At 29.9% G+C, this 23,003-nt stretch overlaps 1 protein-coding gene across 1 annotated transcript; it reads right to left on the bottom strand.

Annotated features, from left to right (window-relative positions):
• Positions 1–3,981: 3,981 nt before the first annotated feature.
• LOC145328868 (uncharacterized) lies at positions 3,982–21,845 on the bottom strand. The gene is made up of 12 exons (XM_080172793.1): positions 21,718–21,845; positions 20,609–20,686; positions 19,139–19,314; positions 17,955–18,068; positions 17,433–17,497; positions 12,269–12,309; positions 10,826–10,980; positions 10,113–10,157; positions 9,349–9,397; positions 8,794–8,900; positions 5,944–6,140; positions 3,982–4,422 (listed from the first exon to the last, which is right to left on the bottom strand). Exons 1-12 carry the CDS (start codon positions 21,767–21,769, stop codon positions 4,188–4,190), a joined length of 1,314 nt encoding a protein of 437 aa, XP_080028919.1. The 5' UTR covers positions 21,770–21,845; the 3' UTR covers positions 3,982–4,187.
• Between the last annotated feature and the right edge of the window lie 1,158 nt (positions 21,846–23,003).

Here is a 23,003-nt window from a genome sequence, read left to right as displayed (position 1 = left end):
CTTCTTCTCATGTATTCTTCTCAGCAGATTCTTTCTAACTTTCATTTCATTTTCATTTTACCAGGTGCACAAAAATATTATTGTTATGTTTGTGACTGTGACTCGGCCCTGTTTTATTAAGCTTCGCTTTTTATTGATATTGTCAACCTTGTTACTTACATATACACTATACATTTATTAGTATCTACTTCCTTACAAGAATTACAGTAGCTTTTAATAGGTTATTTTATGTTAGATTAGGTTAAGATGGGTAAGGTGCTCGCCCCGCAGGATTAGGCAATGTGAAAATATGACGCAACGCCCCTTAAGAGGCGTTGCCAAAAAATGGACCCAATATTTCTTTATTTTAAGAGCCCAAACTTAATCACCCAAACCCCTCCCCATTTTTAATGCTTTCCCCCCATGCAAGAATCAACCCCACACTCTTTTCTTTACCCCAACTGCGCAAAAAATGCATCTTAATGCTTTTATTTAGTACATCAAAATTATCATTTGAAAAGCATGTCTGTACTTCATAAACCAACTGATGATTTGTTAGTAATTAAATAATGAAACACTGTGTATTATTTAGATCTTAAAATAAACTGTGTTGATCATTCTATGTAAATGTAAATTTTAAATTTTTTTTACAATTCTTAAGAATTTATATTTCACAATTATAGGATTTCATTTTTATATCTTAAAAAACAATAATTCTAATCACATATTTTATATTAAACATAATTTTAAAGAAGATAGGTGGAAATACATTTAACAACAACCTTTCTTTATTTTTTAGCCTATCTTTGATCACGAAAAAGTTAAGTGAGACCAACGACATAGTAATAATGTCGGACTATCAAACAAACTATCAAAATTGGGAGTGTCAGCAAAAGAATAAAGTAGAACATCATTAAAAGGAAAATATTATAAGTAAATATATCGCAAATTAGTTTGAATAAAAGATACTTTAAGGAAATACAGGGTGTTTTTTAATAGAACAAAAGTATTGCTTAATTTAACCCACTTACCATTGACAGAAATAAATAATCTATATCGTATTTTCTTTATTGGGTTGGGGAGTTTTGTATAAGAAAAAAATATTTTGCGAGAAAATTAAATGTACAAAATTTGTTGCCAGTTCTAAATATAAATTGGCGGGATCATTTTCTTTATATTGGAACACTCAAATCACCAACCCTTACAAGAACAAGAAGTTCACTGCACTTGATTCAACTTAGTTACTGTTTTCCAATATAGCTTCGTAACCTATTAATATCCGCAGGAAAATACTCAAAATCATGTATGTCATCGTATTACAGACAATTTTCTAAGAAAATTAAAAAAAAGAGAATAGGATGATATCCAATTTTGTTAGCTTTTCATCTTTATATCCATGAAAAACTGTCTATAATACGATTCGAAATTTTTTTTATATAACCCGCAAAATATCACAATTAACAGAAATAGAGGTGTAAAATTTAAGAAAATAATCTGATTTATAAAGTACTTTGACCCTTGGCAAGACTCAGGGGTTATTGGGGATGTTTAAGGTAAAATGTTCACGAAGAAAGGTGGAGGGGGCGGTAAATTGACAGTTAAAGTGAGATCGAGGCTTAGCACTAAAGGACAAAATATACACTTTATATAAATACTGTAGGGATTTCAGAAGTGCTATTCCAATTGCGATGAAAAGGATTTTTCGTGCATGTTTACTATATTTTACAAACAAAGCTAATTTGTATAAAGTTTAAAAGCCTAAATTTCATTGTTGTATATGGAAAGATAACAAGATTATTTTGTAGAAAGAATTTGCCTAATTCCTAAATACGTTGTCTAGATGCTTTCAACAATATGTTTTATTATTATATCCAAGAAAAAGGGTGAATTTTCTTCTCTTGTTTTTTACTATAGAATAAACAAAAAACTAAGAAAATAAAATATCATATTTAAATAGACCGGTCATCATTTAACTTTTAGTTTTCATTTAGGCGAAGATTGTTAGGAGATAACCAAAAAGTTTTTGAGAATAAAAGATAATTAATTAAAACAACAAAACATTTGAAAGTATCATTTGCACCAGTTATCCCTATAATAATTTGCTTCATAACTTCTACATGAATAATGTGTAAATGTTGTTTATTCATATATAAGATATACATATATTTAAGAAAAGAATATAAATGTAACATAATATAGACGTATGAAATAATATTTTCTTTCTTTCAATTTGAAGACAAACTATTTAAAACTTCACATGACAAAAATTATATAAATATAAACAAAACAGGTCATGGAAAGAAAACGAAGTTGCGGGTTTCATCGTATTTTCACAGTAGCTTTTAAAAGGTTATTTTAGGTTAGGTTGAGTAAATGTTGATGATTGCTCCGCAGGGTTAAAAAATATACAAAACCCTTAACTTCGTTTTCTTTCCATGATCCAACAAACCCTCATTTATCTTCTTTTTTTTTGCGATTGGAAAATACGAAATATTTTATAATATCAACAACAAGTGCGACTTTGTCAAATAGCTTCCAATATAGCACAAAAAAAGGATTTTAACATCCAAAAGTAGCAAAGCACAAACATTTAAAAAGATATAAAAAAATAACATAAAGAAAAGGTGCTTATAAATCAGAGGAATCGTCTAAGATGGTTTAAAAGTAAATTTAATTCAACAATAAAGCTGCCTGGCCCTATATCTATTGAAAACAATTATGAAATAAGACAAAAACGGACTAGAAACGAAAAAATAAATCTACTTGTCCTTTCTTCTGTAGTTACTAAAATTCCATAGAATGTCTAAAAATTTAGTGTTTATATAGGAGCCGAGAATCAGTTGTATAACGTATTTCAAAAACCGAGAAAATCACTTGCAAAAAGGAAAAGCGACTAAAAACTAAAGCTGCTTAAAAGCAGTTTGACCGCCCTGAATATCTAATACTTAAATATTTATGCTCCATGTTAATGGAATGTTGACAAGAAGTTTCAGTCCGATTTCTTTAATAGGAGTCGAGAAAATTAACTGTAATCCATAAATGCACGTAAAAAGATTTTTAGAAACAGTCCGGCTGTCATGGATGTTTAATTATGCTCTATTATGGTGGGGATGTTTAAGTTTCAGCCGACTATCTTATATAGGAGCTGAGGAAATCAATTGTAAAGCGTGTTTCATACTCATTTATGCTCTATAATGATGTAAATGTTGAAAAGAAGTTTTAGCCGTTGGAGCCAAGAAAATCCTTACGCAATGAATTTTTAAAAGCGAAGCTTTTCTATAATTAGGGTCGGTCCGTCCGTACGAGATAGTTAGCTTTTATTCGCTAATTTAGGCATGTTAGAATTGTCCTATTGATTTCAAACGTTGCATGGTGATTCCTGTAGTAGTTAGGTACGATTTAGAAAGTGTAGCAACTCTATATTCGTTACCAGAATGTCCGTACGTCTATTTTAAACATGTTGATTTTTTTTACTTTTTTAATAACAATTTTTTATGTGATAAAAACATCAGATTGATCTGATTTTTTTATTACTGATTACTATTACAATAAGGTACAATATTATGAGCAAAGCATCTCTATCATCAAGTATTAAAAATGTCAGTGTGTCCTTAATCAAAATTCAGTATTTAAGAAGTTTTGCAACAAATTTACGTATAATTTTGTCAAACCTTATATTTTCATATTTTGTATATTCAGTTTTGACACTCAACAAAAGGTAATGTTCGTCTGTCATATCGTTTCAGAGCTTCGCTTTTATGGACGTTGTCATCCTTGTTTATACTTAATTAAGGTTCATATTGATGGAAATGTTGACAATAAGTTTTAGTCGTCTTCTTATATAGGAGCCAAGAAAATCATGTTTCACTCAAAACTTTTCAGACGGACATACAGAAAGACATACGGATATTCACAATTATTGAGTAGCTTTGCTACTAAAAAGTAGGCAACCAAGAGATAAACCAAATCGAAGTAAATTATTAGCTGCCAAAAATATGGAAATATATAAGGACGGTATATTTCTAACACTAACTGAAGTGTACAATAAATAAAAATATAACAACTCAGGGCAAGGAAAAGATAGATTATTCTCCTCGTCAGATAACCATGGACATAGGGATACTTAGATATAAACTAAATTAAAGAATTTAATTCTCATTTATATCCTTATATCCTTGGAAAATAACAATTTTTACATAAGAAAAAAATCATTTTGTTCTGTTATGATTTGTTCCATTTATAGACAGTGTTAATCTATCATGAGTAATACCATTCGAAGGATTTGGTAATAAACTATTACTTTGTAGATTACCATTACTTATACTGTTGCTATTACTTCTTGTGTTGATATTATTTTGGCTTGGAGAAATAGAGGAGAAGATTTCATCAGCCTCTGGGTCAGGACAAATTATCTTGCTCCGAAATATTGGACGTAATCCTTTCCTGCAAAAAAATGTAATTTAAACGAATAAAAACAATTACCTTAATTGAGATGAATGTAAATACACAAAAATAAATTTCATCTAATTTCAAGAGATAAAAATTATGAGGAGGTTGGTACGTTATAGGGAATGGAGAGAAACACGAAGAAAGTTCACAATTGGTAAAGAGTAAATGGGACTATAAAAATAAATTATGTGTGACTAGTAATTTAAATCTTGAAATTCCAAAAATATGTAGAATATAATCAGTCATACAAAGACTCAGTTTGAAAAATTGAAATATTTTTCTAATAAATTTTTTTAGCCAACGTTAAATTTCTTTTTAAAATGTTCATATTACTTCCGTCAGCAAAATATATATCTAAAAAAAAGAATCACGATCAAATATCAAGACTTAATACATTCTTATGAAATCAGACTAAGCTAAAAATCTAACAACCATGACAATATGAACAATATGTCCAGTAGTCGAGGGGTTAAACTATGTACAGTATGACCCACGAAAAAGTATTTTTTAGCATCTGCAGCCCATATTTATCAACAAATTATTAAAAAATGTATATGTTCTTGTTCTCTATAGATTTCCACATAAGCAGATATAAAAATATTTTTTTTTACCTGAATTAACACCGGAGATCTTTACAGCTAATGTTTTGAAAAAGTGACTGAGAAAAAGAATTTTTTTTTTGTTTCTCATAATTTTTGGATGGTTATATTATGTTTTTTCTGGTAACTAAATAATGATATACAAAGAAAAACAAGTTAACTCATTATTTCTTTTTTATTCCATCAAAAAATATCAATTTTTAATGGCAAAAAGTACTACTGAATGAATTGATTATTTGCAAATTTCAGGTTATTTATTTACCCTTATTTATGAGAAGGATTAATTATGACAGTTGCTCCGCCCCCTTTTCTGACATCTCAACCATTTAATAGAGGGTTAATTAAGCTTTTTAGACTAAAAAATCATGTTGTTGAAATTTTATTTTCTTTATAACATTTTTTTATTAAAGTTAGGATTATGAAACAAAAACAATTTTCCTGCTATATTCATAAAGATTTATTTGGTTTTTAAATCTAAAACAATTTTGCCTAACAAGTAAGTTTTTCAAAATATCATTAAACTAAAAAGACTCCAAAAATATGTGTAAAAAATGCTTTTAATTAAAACCTAATTTTTTTATTTCATTTTAGTATAAAGTTTCTGCTAGTACCTAAAATAAAAGGATTTTTACCTTAATTTTGCTAAAAAAGTCATTTCATGTTAAAAGTTACTTTTTGCTCAGTTACTTTTTCAAAACTTTAGCTCTAACTAAAAATCTCAGCTGTTAATTGATGTAAAAAAATATTTTTATATCTACTTATGTGGAAATCTATAGAGAACAGGGACATATACATTTTTTAATAATTTGTTGATGAATATGGGCTGCAGATGCTAAAAAATACTTTTTCGTGGGTCATACTGTATATTGTATGACTTCAAAACTAACTTTATTATTCACAGGTAATTTTTACTAACCTGATATCTTTCTGATTAATAATTATGATAATGGGAACAAATATAAGATAGAGGAAGCCGCCGAGATTCTTGAGAACAAGGAAAGTGAAAGGGTTGATGAAGAATGTTTCACTGATGATCATATGAAGTGAGTATGAGGAGATGAAGGTTATTGTAAGTCCCAATAATAAAATAGGCGACGGTGCATCACAAACAGTCTACAAACAAAATTTGATTAGATTTTTTAAAATTGCAGAAAGAATTGTCTATTAAGAATGAACTGCCCTAAACTGGATGCAAATTTACCCAAAACACACCTACAAACGCCTGAAAAGTTTTTAAGGCCACTGACTCATTTATATGGCAAGCTACGGTTAAACATATCTAGTAGTAAAATATTCTAAAATAAGCCCAATTCAGCTTTTTTCTTTCTATTTCTGATATGCATCTTAAGTGCAATACACTTGATGTAATATTTGGTAGAAAATTTAAATAAATGTTAATTATTCAGCACCTAGTCGTAGGACCTATAATTGAAATGATAATTGTCAGAATGTTTGTATTTAAACATAAGAAAGGTAAAATGTTTTCTCGTATTCATTCGAATCCGGTGGATAGGAACCGGTTCTCATCCATACGAAAAAACTATGTCTAGCATCGTATTATATCCAGCTTTCTACGAATATAAGAATGTACAATCGTAAGATTAAAACCAGTTTTTTTAGCCGGTGCCTTCGGCACCACGGGGCTAAAAAAACTAGTTTTAATCTCATAATTGTACATTCTATATCCGCGGAAAGCCGTTTATAATACGATGCGAGAAATAACTATTATTGTTTAATTTTTTCACAATCCTATTTCACACAATAAACAAATACTCTTAACTTTATCATATTTATTATTTATTTCTTTTCATACTCTTCAACGTTTCTTTTTTTACTTATAAGAAACATCAAGCTATTATGCAGATATAGTCTTCTAGTAGACCTATTGTGAACATTAATATCAGGGGGGGGGGGGGTTGTCAGTAGTGTCCACCTTTGTCTCCTTATTTGCACAATAATTGGCAATGGAGTTTCAGTGTAAATATTTGAAAATTGAAAGTAAAATAGAATTGTAAGAACTATGACTATTACTTGATTTATATTTGACATCTATCATCTATGCATGTTATTTATTTCTTCCTGTGAGAAGTATTTCTGAGTGAAGATACTTTTTAGATTAAGCGAATCTTTAATTTGATATATTCATACTTATTTAGAAATTATAATTTCATCACAAATAATGATTTAAAAATATAGGTAGGCAAGGTTAGTTTACATATCTCAATTTGTACAATATATCTATATGAGAAAAAATAAAGGTATTAAGACAAGAAAAGTAATGTCTGATTGAGCCAATAGGAGAATCCCATTGGAACCTACATTAAATATCATTAATTGAAATTGTGTACACATTTCATTACAAACGCATGTTTTTTTATTTTATTTCATACATAGATAAAAGTCAGCTGTAAACAATATCATTTCTTAGAACAAAACTTTACTTACTCAAACTTACTTTTGTTGTAAATGAGAAAGCTTCAAACAGAGGTGGATTCTTAAAAAAAATTAGGCTCTCTACTCGCTGGTGAGGCAAAATTATTTTTGTGAAAAATCCTCAAAAATCGCATAAAAAATCAATAAAAATTAAATAAAATCATAAAAGAGTTAGGTATTAACATATGATTTTGTTTAATTTTTGTGGATTTTTTTAAAGCTTTTTTGGATGATTTTTAACAAAAATAACTTTGCCTCACCATCGAGTAGCGAGTCTATTTTTTAAGAATCCACCTCAGCTTGAGTCTAAAGTAAACAATACTATCGTCTGCTAATAATGTTCCTTTTAAGATTTGACGAAAAATCGGGTCAAAAGCTTAATCTAGATATAGTATGTCTATTGAGATAAACATCAGACTTTATGTGTAAATACATTTGATTGATATTAGTTAACTATGGAGTATGGATAATATTTGGTTCCACGACAAACGTAAGAGTCCCAAACGTCAGAGTGGAAAAACATCAGAGTGGACAAACGCAAGAGTCCCAAACGTCAGAGTGGGACAAACGTCAGAGTGGGACAAACGTCAGAGTGGACAAACGCAGGATTTTTGGGACAAACGTCAGAGTGGACATTTTATAAGTAAAACGTATGAGTCTCGATTTTATAATCATTAAAGCGCTGCGGCTAGGTAGGCCAGGGTGCTGAGTGCTGCAGCCAGAGTCATTTTCTTTATGATTAGGTTAGGTTAGGTTATAGGCTAGGGGGCCGAGCGCCCGCGGCTAGGCAGGCTAGGGGGCCGAGCGCTGCGGCTAGGTAGGCCAGGGTGCTGAGTGCTGCAGCCAGAGTCATTTTCTTTATGATTAGGTTAGGTTAGGTTATAGGCTAGGGGGCCGAGCGCCCGCGGCTAGGCAGGCTAGGGGGCCTAACTGTCTATTTTTTGTCATATAATTAAAATAGCATAGACTCTGATGTTTTACTTAAGCAATGTCCACTCTGACGTTTGTCCCACTCTGACGTTTGTCCCACTCTGACGTTTGGGACTCTTGCGTTTGGGACTCTTGCGTTTGGGACTCTTGCGTTTGGGACTCTTGCGTTTGTCCACTCTGACGTTTGGGACTCTTACGTTTGGGGTAGGACCTAATATTTGGTTAAGTTTCGCAATTGTGCTGATTTATTTTCTAGTTACGCTGGGACATAAAAAGAAAAGGAGAGGGGAAGGGGGATTCTACCCTCCAATTTAAATTGGATTTTATTAAAAATAAATAAAATTTTTAAATGAAAAAGTTTTTGCAAAATTTGTATATTACATAACTATAAATATGAACAAACCTGTAGATGAATAAATGGTTTTATAATTATGAGTAGAGTTGGTCCAAGTAGAAGAGGAAGGATCAAACATACACAGATAGATAGATAATCCAATATATCATTCAATCCTGGATATAAAATAGATAGATATACACAGATAGATAGATATACACAGATAGATAGATAATCCAATATATAATTTAATCCTGAATATAAAATAGATAGATACTTGTGCAGATATAGATATACACTGATAGATAGATAATCCAATATAACAATCAATCCTGGATATTAAACTTATAGATGTGCAGAAAGGTTTTATACTTAAGATGATGTTTTAGCTTTAAAAAATACAATTTTTCTATGGTATATTTATATCCTATTCTAATATTAGTAGTGGTTTTTCTAGTAGAAGGGTTAGATAACAGTGAATATCAAGAAGTAATAAATTTACATAACAATAATTTTATAAATATTAAATATGAAACGATGCATTTTGATTGCATGTACAATTCTTGCAAGATGTTTTGCTATTTTAATTTTAAAAAGTGTCCAAAAAATATTGTTAATTTTGACCTGTTTTTATCATACAAACTCTCATATCTTCCCTGTCCTCAAGCAAATCCTAGAAATTTTATAAATTCTTTTTATTTTAATCTGTTTAATTCTTGAATTGTTAAAAGCAATATAGTAAATTATTTCTTATAGCAGTAAAAGTAAAACGGTTGTAAATTTTTTATTATCTCATTTAATTTAATGTCTTCTTGCACCCTGATTCTGTGAACAACATAGCTAGTTGAATAGAATTAAATTTAACAAGGGATTCTATTTGCCAATTTCAAGTAATAATTTCAAATTCAATAGAGATTCAAATTTGTTCCTTCAATGATTATAATTGTTGAAAATACTGTGCAATAATTTAGTTGAAACATGTATATATAATATATATTGAATGTAATATAAAATGTTTCTACTTTCCAAATCACATTTTTATGCATTTATGTACGTATTTGTTTTCTTCCAGGGAAAATAGAATGTGATTCTGACAAACAATTCTAAGTGAAAATTTCCCCACAACCCCCTTCCCTTTTTCTCACCCAACCCCCTTCAGTTACATGAAAAAACTAGTTATACACAAACTTTACCCCAATAAAATATTAAATTTTGCGGCAATTTCAATTGGAATTAATTGGCTGAATAGCAGCCCTTGGTTTTCTTTGAAGAACGCAAATCTAGGTAGATACGAATATTTACAATTTTTTTTAGAGTTCTTTCTCTTTAAAATTTTACTTAGTAAAAGATGCCAACTAGTGTTAGAAATTTAAAAAATTAAATAATACCTGATCTAAATCTGTAGCTCCAGTAATGACTTCCATTCCAAATATCTAAATTGGGAGAATTTTGTCTAAAAGATAGAGGTAGAAAAAGAAACTATTAATGTTAACCTTAAAAAAGTAACAGGGTGACTGACTGTTTGTGTGTAGATAAGGATCTCACCGTTGATCTTATTGATAAAGTGGTGGGTCAACTCTCCCCCCCCCCTTTTTAGTTTAAAACATGTTTAAGGAAAAAAAATATTCCAATAAGTGTATGAACAGTTTTTTATAAGGATAAAAATAAATTTGTAAACCTTGATTTGTTGATGATAGCCTTAATTGGCCTTAAAAGAACATGAACGTTAAGAATTTTTTTCTTGTGAACTATGGTTAAATTTTCGTTTTCATGCAGCCTCCATTTAATAGAAATTACAAAATACAATAAACATTTTAAAATCTTCTATAGTTTTTTTTTTAAATTGAGGCTGGTACGACTACAAAAATGGAGGATAGTTCAATAGTTAATCTATCACCACAGTCTTGTACTTTTAGGCCAAGAAGAGGGGGGTGGGGGAGTATTTGCCTCTTTAATGCCACCCTCGTTGACGTCTTTCATAAAAGACGAAAAGAGAAAACAAAAGTATGTAAACTAAATTTAAGCTAAACAAAAAAGCTAATAAGAATAAATTATAAAAAGTTGTGATGCTTAATACAATGCAAATGGTTAGATTAATTACCTTTTCAGGAAAGCAGAATGCCAGACCGAAGAAAGCAGAAAATATCCAAACACTCAGAAGTAATATTTTCTGTTTTAACGAAACATTTGTTCTGAGCTGAGCCAGTCTTCTCTTTGTTTCAGGTGATGGTGGTGCTGGCTCTGGACTCAGTGTTCCTAAAATACTACTTGTCACAAATGTGGAAAATCAGGATCATAATAAGACGCATTATATTGCAAGGATTTTTTTTATTGCGAGTTTACTTTTAAGTAAAAAATCAAATCATTTTAATAAAAACTCCATAAATTATTTTACGATTTTTTCTTTGTATTAATTAATTCATTTTTGCTCATTTAGTAGTTGCAAAAGGAATGTCTTTGAAACAAAAAAAATTATTACGTTGAAAAAAACACTGATATTGTATTTATGTAAAGTTTCAATTATGAAACTCAATAAAATATTACACAAAGCAGAGAAAAAATATAAATGAAAAGTTTCAATTTAATTTACTCAAAGAAGAATATTTAAAAATACTAATTAGTAACTTTATGAAGATATAAATTAATAAGGATAAACATGTACAAAAACTGCTTGGCGAATAAAAGCAACATTTATTTTCTGAGAAAAAAATCTAACAGGAATCGATTACATAGAAAGAAACAGCCAATTTCTCTTTTTGTGAACATCGTACCTTCTTACTGAGGGACATACCTTAGCTATGGAGTAACGGGTCAATCCATGATAAAAAGTAGTAAGGTTTTATTTTGTCTGAAGATACGGATCTTTGTAGATATTGGTCCGAATTGTTTGTACTTTTAATGAAAGGTTTTCATATATCTTGGAGGTGATTTCAGCAGGGAGTAAGGAAGGGGACAATGAATCGAATATTCAATTTTTAAGAGTCTCAGACTTTGGGTACTGAATGTGCAAGAATTCAGCAGTTTCTGACTGACTTTGGGTACTAGCGCATCAATGCCCCGTTAACTAGCTGAGATAGTTTTGAATATAGCAGACAGAAAAATTTGTCCTTAGATGACTGGTTTTAACAAATATTTTTCCCAAGAAAATGTCATTTCATGTATAGAAACTCTACTGTGATATTTATGTATCAAACGATCTAAGAACCCATTGAATTTAGGTGGCAGTTAAAACTATATGAGAAGGGTTGATGAAGTTCTAAGGGTGATTTGCTAGTGATTAATTACAGAATGTTTACTACATTGTGATATACTGGTAATTTAATTTTCAAGTAAATGATTTTTTCTTAGAACTAATTTTGTTCTCAATTATATTTCCATCATCCCTTTACAATTTTATTCAATTTTTTTGATAAATCTGGTTTTCATTGCTTTTCAGTGAAAACTCTTAAATTTAATTAATTGCCCATTGTCCCCCACCACCGCCACCTCCTCATGTGCACCTAGAGGCCTCTAAGGATGTAGCCAAAAGTTAAGAATAATGTACCTGGATAGTAAGGTGAAGGTGTGGAAGAACGCATAGATTCCCTAAAAATATATTATGAAGCATTACTATTATGCAGTTGACGTTGTCAGTTGTGGATTCAAATCTTATTATATAGTAGTAAGATTTAAGATATACCAACCTATGTCAGGATACATACACACACTATCAAGATATACCAACCTATGTCAGGATACATACACACACTATTGAGATATATCTACCTATGTCAGGATACATACATACACTATCAAGATATATCCACCTATGTCAGAATACATATACACACTATCATGATATATCCATATATGTCAGGTTGAAAAACATACTAACTTTAAAATAAGGATACATACACACACTATCAAGATATACCAACCTATGTAAGGATACATACACACACTATCAAGATATACCAACCTATGTCAGGATACATACACACACTATCAAGATATACCAACCTATGTCAGGATACATACACACGCTATTAAGATATACCAACCTTTGTCAGGATACATGCACAAACTATCAAGATATACCAATCTATGTTAGGATACATACACATTACACACTATCAATATATACCAACCTATGTCAGGATACATACACACACTATCAAGAGATACCAACCTATGTCAGGTTACATACACAAACTATCAAGATATACCAACCTATGTTAGGATACATACAAACACTATCAATATATACCAACCTATGTCAGGATACATACACACACTATTGAGATATATCACCCTATGTCAGGATACATACACACACTATCGAGATATATCCACCTATGTCAGGATACATATACATTATCAAGAGATACCAACCTATGTCAGGAGACATACACACACTATTGATATATATTACCCTATGTCAGGATACATACACACACTATCGAGATATATTAACCTATGTCAGGATACATACACACACTATCGAGAAATATTCACCTATGTCAGATTACATACACACACTATCAAGATATATCCACCTATGTCAGGATACAGAATATATATCCATACTTTCAATATATGTATAACCACTTATGTCAGAAAAATGCCTCTTAAATAGGATTTTTTTTAGGGGAGGAAAAATATTTTAGTGGACTTTCTGTTTCCCCCAAAATTAAAAGCTTGGACGTCCATCCTTCCCCTCAAATGAAAAAGACATTGATTTAACCAAACCCAAAGACCATTGTTTAATCCATTTATCTTAATTGAAATATAAAAGTAAATTTATTTAAATACTTGGAACAAATATTTTATGTTGCAGAAAACACAATAAAAATTGACATTATTTTATTGATTTTATCTTGCATCTTTATACATAGTATACAGTAAGACCCACAAAAAAAAATATTTTTTAGGGTGTACAGTTATTTCTTAATGTATCATCAAAAGTGGCATGTGTTCTTGTTCTCTATACAATTTTATACAAGAAAAAGAAGGAATATTTTATTTAAAGAAAATATCAAGGGAGATTTTAAGGCCAAAGTTTCTAAAAAGCTCTTATGAAAAAGAATTTTTTTTGTTTTTCATATTTTTAATGGAGATGTGATATATTTCTGCTAAGTGAAGAATAATATACAAAGAAAAACAAGTTTACTAATTATTTCTTTTTTATTCCACAAAAAATATCAATATTTAATATTAATATTAATATTAATAAAAAATACAACACATTGAAGTTGTTATTTGCGAATTTCAGGCTGTTTTTATCTTGTTTCTCATCATAATAAATCAATAGGATGACAGTTACCCCTCCCCCTTTTTTTACTTGTCAATCATTCGGGAAATGGCTTATTATGTTTTTTGCAATAGAAAAATCATTAATTTGATATTTTATTATAGTAATATCCTTTTTGTTTTTAGATTTAAGATTATGAAACAAAAAGAATTTTCTTGCTATATTCCTACTTATATATTTGATTGTTTCCTTGAAAAGTAAGTTTTTCAAAATATGATTAACCTAAAAAGACTCAAAAAAATTTGTGAAAAAATCCTAAATTTTTAAATTCACTATTGTATAAAGTTTTTCCTGGTAACAAAACAAAAGCATTTTTACCTTAATTTTGTTTTATGTGAAAAGTTACTTTTTTCTCAGCCACTTTTTCAAAACTTTAGCTCTAAAAATCTCCGTTGTTATTGAAGGGAAAATTTCAATTTTCATATAGTCTTATTTGGAAATGTATAGAGCACAAGGACATATACAACTTTTGATGATATATTAGGAAATATAGGCTGTACTAGTGTATACCCTAAAAAATACTTTTTCGTGGGTCTTGCAGCTTGCTGTATTTATTTGTATTTGCACTGCAAACCAATAAAAAGTAATTTAGTTTGCAAAATATTACAAATATACAGGTTGAGAATATAATAAAGTTTATAATTTATAAGAAAGTTGAGTGGTTGTTATATTTAGCTGCCAAGTATAGAGAGAGCACTTAAAGGATACTTTTACTCAAGTTAATGTATTCCTGCTAATATACAAAAGCTTTGTAGTTAAAAGCTTCTATTATTGTTTGTATTTTCTAATCTTATCCTCCTTCTTTCTAGTAAATTTAGATTATGCATATTTTTAAATATTGCAAATATGTTTGAATGTTATATGTTAATCTATAATACAAAGTAGAATGATGTCTGTCAGTCTGTCCGTCCGTCTGAAGCTTAAGATCTCGGTAACCACTGAACCGATTGGATTCTACTCTTCAGGGTATATACCTACTGGTCCTGTGGTGGTTTTAGGCTATTTTCTTGGGGGTTGGGACACCCCCAACCCCCCAAAAAACAAAAAAATCCCACCCATCTTTTTTTTGCAGAAGATTTCCTTCCTTTTTTTTTTGCTGAAGATTTCCCTGGTCCTTTTACGAATTTCACCGTATTTTTTTGATCACCTCTTGGGGCAAAGCCCCTAGATGCTAGGGGCGAAGCCCCTAGTATACATATAAAATATGTATGTATTGATAAACAAAGCATGTTTCAATGTTTCTTATATATATATGTACAATTTACTAAGATTTTCCTCCTAATTATTCTAAAATGAAAGGCTTAACCATCTATCTATAATACAAAGTAGTACGATGTCTGTCTGTCTGACTGTCTGTCTGTCCATCTGTCTGAAGCTTAAGATCTCAGTAACCACTGAACCGATTGGGCTCTACTGTTCAGGGAATATACTTACTGGTCCTAGGATGATTTTAAGCTATTTTCTTGGGGGGGGGGGGGACACCCCCAACCTCCCCCCCCCAAAATTTTTTTTTACTTTTTCCCAATAAATCAAAATAACACAAAAATAGGTTGATTAAACCTTTTGGGGCAAAGCCCCTAGAGGCTAGGGGCGAAGCCGCTAGTAGGATTATAAAGGAATATACCGAGTGCGCCACATAAATCCTGACTTTTTCTTTTTTTAAAACAAATAAGCATAAAATCGTCAATTTTAAAGATTTATTGAATTTTTAAAACTGGTAAGCAAACTAGGTATATGACTATTAGATTATTCAATTTAATGGCGCTACAGGGCTAAAAAGTCCTTTGGATTAAGATAGGGGCTACTGGGAGGCCACATCTCCTTAAGGACGTGAGTAACTGCAGGATCCAAATTAACCCATCTTTTAAGCTAACCTTTGACACGTCGGCTCTCATTTGAGCTAGAACAAATTTTTATACCTTTTTCAAAATGACATAAAGATTAAGATAGGGTTATCAGCGCAACACATAGTCTAAAACGAGTTTTAAGGTTCCATATGGTCCCCTAAAGTCAAGAACCGAGAAATTTTCAAGATTTTTGACGTTTTTGACATCTTAAAATCTACCACGATTCACTTTGTCGGTGTACTACAGCTGGGATAGAGAGCTCTTGTCTTTTCTAGTGTTTTCACTAGGTATCCGATAGTATCTCCAGCAAGTTTCATAAGTCCATCTTACCTACAGATGGGCTGAGGTCAGATTTAGTGGGCCCAAGAATCCACGGATAAACTACGCGCGCATTTATAATCTGCCTTGTTGATTAAATGCGCGATCAGCTCGGCGTACACGACCTCCATCGTCCAAAGATTTTCATGGGCAAAAAGGTCATTATCTAAGCTTTTTAAAGTGGGGTCAAACGTCCTGATTGGTCACGTAGTTTTGGCGCTATGGCCGTTTTAAAAAAGTCCGGTTTTATGTGGCGCACTTTGTAAATGTACGAATAAAAATATAGAATATCAACTGACTTGTTTTGTTTACTACAATGTCTTAAAGAGACTGTGAACGAGAAAATTTCTCATCAGATAATCAAACCTTAACATCATTTCATTAATATAATCTCAAAGATTTTACTATGTCCAAGATTGGGGAAAAAAATTCCGTACTATATAAATGTGCAGTTAATTGTCTTTTTTTCCTTCTGTAGCTAAAACTAAACTTTTTTGACATAGTTCTCTATTTTTTTCTAACAGTTAAGCTGACTTTTAACATAATCCTTTCTTTAAACCAATGTATAGTTACTTAGAAATTGATAAAATAAGCAATATTTTTTATTTAATACCAAACACAATAACAAAACTAGAAACAGGTTTTTTTTATTAGTATCCAAGTAACTTTAGATGGCCCATCTCTCGCCTACCTTAAATTTAAAATTTGTGAATAATTAAGGTGTAATATTTCTTTATAAACAGTCTGATAACAGTGTAAACTAATTCTCCAAAGTGGGTTATTTATTGTCCAACACAATAAAAAAGGATATTACTATTTTAAATAACCTCTGAGATTCAACCCTTTGTAGACAGTGAGGTATTTTTTTGTTAATAACACAAATTTAAAATAGATCTTTATTACCTAATTACTACGTTATTAAAAAAACTAATTGGCAATTTTATATCATAAAATCCTTAACCGTAAGTAAATTGTTTCAACTATATATGACAAGTTAAATATCCCTACAAACATTATAAGAAACAAAAACGTTCAGATTTCCCCTGTTTTTTCCTTTTTCCCTCCCAAAATACCATAAAATCAAGGCATTATTCCTGGATATTTTTGTTAATAGGACGTTTTTGGTTGATCAGTGTTGTGAAATGTGCTTAGAAAATGTTAAGATTTGATAATCAGATGAGAAATTTTTTCATTCATACTCCCTTTAAGTGTTGTTCTGTTGGCACCCTCCTCAAAAAATAGTATGAGTTTACCTGTTTGAACTTGATGGTGATTCAGTTCTTGCAGAATCTTGTCCAGTATTACAATTATGTTCACTCTTAATATACATTTAAAAAAACAAACATTTTTATTATCACGTAATGAAAGAGTGAAAGTTTTAATACTTTGAATTTTGCAAAGAAAAAAACTATGCAAACCCATGATAATCTACAGGTTAAACGTGTTTGTAGGTCTGTTCTTATAATCTATTGTTATGAGATTCGTGGCCTACATTTGAATCTCTCATAAGAAAATTACTGGAACAAGGATGATATTGATTCGAAAATAAGTGATTCTAATTATTAATTATTAAAAGCTAGTCAACACTTTATTCCCTTTTTATTTGACCATATTTCCTAACTTCTTTATTATTGCCACTACATCTTTGTGTGCGTGTTTTGAATGGTTATACATTTGTGCGTTCTTATAATGTAAATACTACGACCATTAAAGACGTTTTAAATTTTGTGTTCTAAAGAACACAAAGAAACTTGTAAGAAATATTTTTAAATTACCTTAAAGCAGAAAGGTAGAATGTGTAGCCAGGAAAGGCAGAGGATGGAAAATGGAAGGATACACCATGTGGTAGTGTACATCAAGGTATACAGTGAACAAAATACAAGAGATACCTAGAAATATATAAATCACAATCCTGGTCTCTTGTCCTTTATATTAGAAGGTTGGTAAATCAGTTTAAAACCTAGCGCAGGTTAAATGGATCCTATTGTAAAATTAATCGTCAACCTCAAATGCTATGAACCTATGGGCGTTATTCTTCAAATTTCCACATCTTTAATATGTATCTTTTAACATTTCTATTGTCAAGATACTTTTTTTAATGGCTTCTTAGGTTTTATTTGGATTATTAAGATACACCCTGTATAAGTACAAATCAGAGAAAATTTTAGTTTCAAACACGACTCAATTACAAAATTTAATTTAAAATCTACTCACAGAGAATTTCAACTTATGAGAAAATATTTTAGGCATTAAATTTGAAACAAAGGAAGTACTGTAATTGTCACATGTAAAAGTGTGAAAATCTTAAGAAAACATTTACAAGGGTGGTACAGAAACAAGGATGTAGAGAAATATTTACATTTACAAAAAAAAATACAGGAAAAAAATTAAAAAAGGAATATATGAAAATGCATCAGATTAGAAAAGTGCAAAGTCAAAGGGAAGATAGTATTGAATGTTATTGTAAAAGAATACAGAGAGAGGAAAGAGTTAAAGAAAGTAAAGAGGTTGATCAGTGAAAAGTAACATTTAAAAAAAGGATGATAAAGAAAAGGGAAAAAAGAAAATAATAATAATAATATTATTTCAGAATCAGTGCATTAATTGTTACAATATTACATATTTAGTTTAGGGGACCCATCAGTGCCCTGTGGGACTGATGATACAGAAATTGAGATTGCTGGATCAAAAGTTCTTTTTACAATTAAACTATAAACATGTGATTAATATAAATCAAGTTCGATTATTTTTCATCTTGCGATGTTCGTTGATATAAGTAAAGGATTTAATTTAAAATGTAAATGTATTAGGAATACTTGATTTGATAAAAAGGTTAGTTCTTTTCATAATTAGTCTCTTCAAACATAGATATGCCTTGAATTGTGGCGTTTGTGTGTCATATATAATTAATCATGTCTTTGAAGTCTATTTTTTTTTATATATTGAAATGCGACAATACCTGCCATCTTCCAGTAGAGATGGAGTATGCACCATAAATACCAGATATTGGCTTCACCAAGAAAGAAACCAAAATATTGGAGAAACACAGGTTTAACAGGAGTAGATTTGTTGTGGATAACATCAACTGGTCATGATATCTTACTGTTGTTACCACCAGTAGGTTTGTTAATATACCTGAAATTTTATTTATTTAGTCGGAAACATTTAGAAATGAAAATCTTTATTTTATATAGATTTGTTCTCTTTTAACATTTAAAATTAGATTTTGAAGTGCTCTACTTTGCTTTTATTTAATGTTTACTTGGCTCTGTGTTGAGAAAAGATTGTTGCAACCTTTTCGAGTCAATTTATCTTTGTTGTCATTTCTCATTGTTTGTTCTTCAAAAATAGGGTGTCAGCAAAAATTAAATATTTTATTGATATCTTAGTTCCAATAAAAACTTGTTAAAATGCATAATTTAGAAATTACATATAAACATAATAATAAAACAATCAAACAGACCTCTCTGAACAAAGATATCAACACCAACGCATGACATGCGGAATTTGACATTTAAAAAGTTTAATAACAGTTTTAAAAAATTAATTAAATTAAAATTTCTACTTCTTAATTAATAAGCTTAATAAAGAAGTAAAAAAGATTTTTTTATTTCACCCTGTAAATCTATAGGTAGATTGTTTATTTATCAAATAGATTGGTCAAGAGGTTTAATTTTCCTCTTCTTTAAGATAAAAATATTATTTCATCTTTTCTCTTAAATTCCTCCCAGCTTTATCCTTTTATTATTAAAACTTGTGATCTAAATTCTGCAATTTGTGTTTCTTATCCTTTTTTACATTTCTTTTCAGTCAAAAATTTAATTTCCACAAAAGATGAAACATTTGAATACAAAATAGCATTCTAGTTTTTCATATTATCTTCTGAAGTAATTCCAATTCAAAGCATTTTGGAAAAGTTACTTTCCTGATTCCTGATTTTTTTTATTTGTATGTCATAGACAAAATCTAACACCACTTGTACTAGATTAATTACTACATTTAATATGAGAGCTGTATAATAATTTGTTTTGGATTCTTCCCGTTGTAAAGTAAGTTTTAATTGGGGGAAATCCCTTAATGAAAATCCATATTTAGATTAATTAGTTTCAACCAGAGGTTGACAGCCGTGCATTAAGACACGTTGATACGGCTCCGGCTGAAGCAACGTAGGTGAAACTTTCTAACAGTCAGATGTTAGCAGATACTGGTAACATACTAGCACAGACTAGTTCTCATAAATAAAACCATCTAAATATTACATTTTAATTAACCGCATTTACCTTTCTTTTTGTACTTCTGAGTTATGAATATGTCTTTGCATTATTGTTAGCTTGAATAACATCAAAATATAAACGTATTCTGACTATCAAACATTTTAACCTATTAACTATTAATAGGTTAACCCATAGGCATATCTAGCCTTTTTTACCTGCAAATGACAAAAACATTTCTAATAGAACCAAGGAAACTATTTCAGCCTCATTTTTTGCACTTCTGACATCATTATCTAAATAAGATGTTTCATTTAAAGTAATTAAAAAATTTGGGTATAGTCCTTTTCACGACATCCCTCCATAAGGAGCGATTCTTCGTATTTTTCACAGTAGCTTTTCTCCTATTTCTAGCCCCTGCGGGGGGCTCTAACCCTGCGGGGCCAATTACCTAACCCTGTGGGGCAATCACCTAACACAATATAACCTAACCTAACCTAAAATAACCTATAAAAAGCCATTTTAAAAATACGAAGAATCGCTCCTTATGGAGGGATGTCGTGAAAAGGACTATACCCAAAAATTTGGAAGGAACCGATTTAGATAATAATGATAAATAATGATTAGAGATAGAAGAAGAAAAATTATTAATAATTGTAAAAGAATTATCTACAACAGGAACACTGAAGCAATTTTAGTTTCATGCAAGATTTACAAGATCACTTTTTTACTGACCGAATGAATTATGTTTAAATTTTTTAAACAATTCTTGCTAACAAATTTTTAAATCTAAATTATTTAATTTAACAATTCAATTTATAGAACTTTGAAATACGAGGAAATAGAATGAACTGTTGAATAAAGAAATAAATATAAATATAGAAATATACACTTTCCTTTTATCTTTCAAGACAACACGAAGAGGGGAGGGGTTGGGGAGGGGGGGGGGGGGTGTTACAAAGTTCTCGTAATTTTTGAAAAAAAGCATACACAATTATTTTTGATCTTTAAACAACGATTTTTTGACTTTACGATCTAAAGCATATAGTATAAATAATTCGATAGATAAATGTTTCCGACGCTCACAGTATAAATTTTTGTATTTCCAATATTTTAAGTGTTTGAGGGATCTTTGTTACGAGATCTCTTTTATAATCCCTCCTCACTCCTATTCTTTTTGACAATTTTCAATTTATACTTCAATCTGATAAACCAACTGGAAAAATATTTGTTTCAATTTAAAATATCTTTCATGATATTTCTTAAACTTATAAAATGGTAAGGTAAATTGAACTTATGACTAATAATATTTCTATAGATTTAGTACCTGAGTTAAAAATAAATTCTGTGTCTAAAATATATTCTTCTGTGTCATTCATTTCACTCTGAAAACAATTTTATTATGTTTTTATGTTGTACAGTTTTTTTTTAACTAGAATAATATCTGTTAAGTGGTAAGCGAGATCCTTCAGTACACACAGACTGGGTTCTAAATGTCGTAGTCTATAATTACACCAAAAGGTTATGTTGTTAATGTTGAACCACATCTTTTAAGTTAAAGTTTATGTTAAGTGACCAATTGTCCTAAGTTAGGTCTTTTTATATGACGCAGTAATGACCGAGACTGGATCTAATAACCTCAATAAATAAGAACTCGCTTTAATTGTGACCAATTTCAAAATTACGATGCTTTGTAATATTGTGGGCAGATTCAGTGCAGATTAAAACTTGAATCAAAAAATCTTATAATAAAAAACGTTTAAATCATATAGGTAAAACTTGGATAAACATAAAGATAAAATATTTTCTTTTTTCACCAGTTAGATACCTCTCAGACATGTCACCTAGGATTTTAATTAAAAAGGATTTCACAAAATTTTTCATTTTAAACCTTCATCTTTAAACTTTTTATTTGTTAGGTAAGGAAAAGTTGAAAGAATGTAAATCAAGCATAAAGAAATAACATGTTCTGCAATGAGTGACACTATATATTTGTATATAACAGAAAGTGGGGGGTGGATACTTTTCAAAACTTTCTATATTAATTTTAATTGGGATTTTTTGTTTGATCTATTTTGCTAATATTGTTTATTAAGTGCTAATTTTCAAAGTTTTAAGTCAAAATTAATACATGGCAATCATTTTGTGTAATCCTTTATTTAAAATACAAAATTTACTCATCTTTATAGGTAAAAAATTTCCAATTATATGCCATTCATGTATAAAGTTATAAACGATATATTTCTCTTTATTCTAACCTCTTTCTCAATCTTTTCCTAATACCTTCTGAAAACAAAATTAAACTGTGTTTTTAAATTTGATGGGGTTAAAAGGCAATTTTCCTCTTATTTTCTGTTTCTACTAAAGATAAAATGTTTGCATTTGCATCAGGTGATGGTCAATTCGTGAACAATACTAGGAACAAAAAATTATATATTTTATAACTGTTATCAACACTTTTGCCTTTATTCTTTTAGCACTATATGTAACCGTTGAAGATTATTTCATAATCTTATATAATAGTCTATAATATAAACTGAAGGAAAAAGAGCAAACTCCAATAAATAACAAAGCCCATAAATTATAATTACCTTAAATATCTTAAGCCGCTCG

The sequence above is a fragment of the Acartia tonsa genome, chromosome 1, assembly GCF_053477335.1.
Source record: "Acartia tonsa isolate MP-2025a chromosome 1, ASM5347733v1, whole genome shotgun sequence".
NCBI classification, from domain to species: Eukaryota; Metazoa; Arthropoda; class Copepoda; order Calanoida; family Acartiidae; genus Acartia; species Acartia tonsa.
The sequence above is the reverse complement of the archived record's forward strand: the minus strand, read 5'-3'. Positions and strand labels throughout refer to the sequence as shown.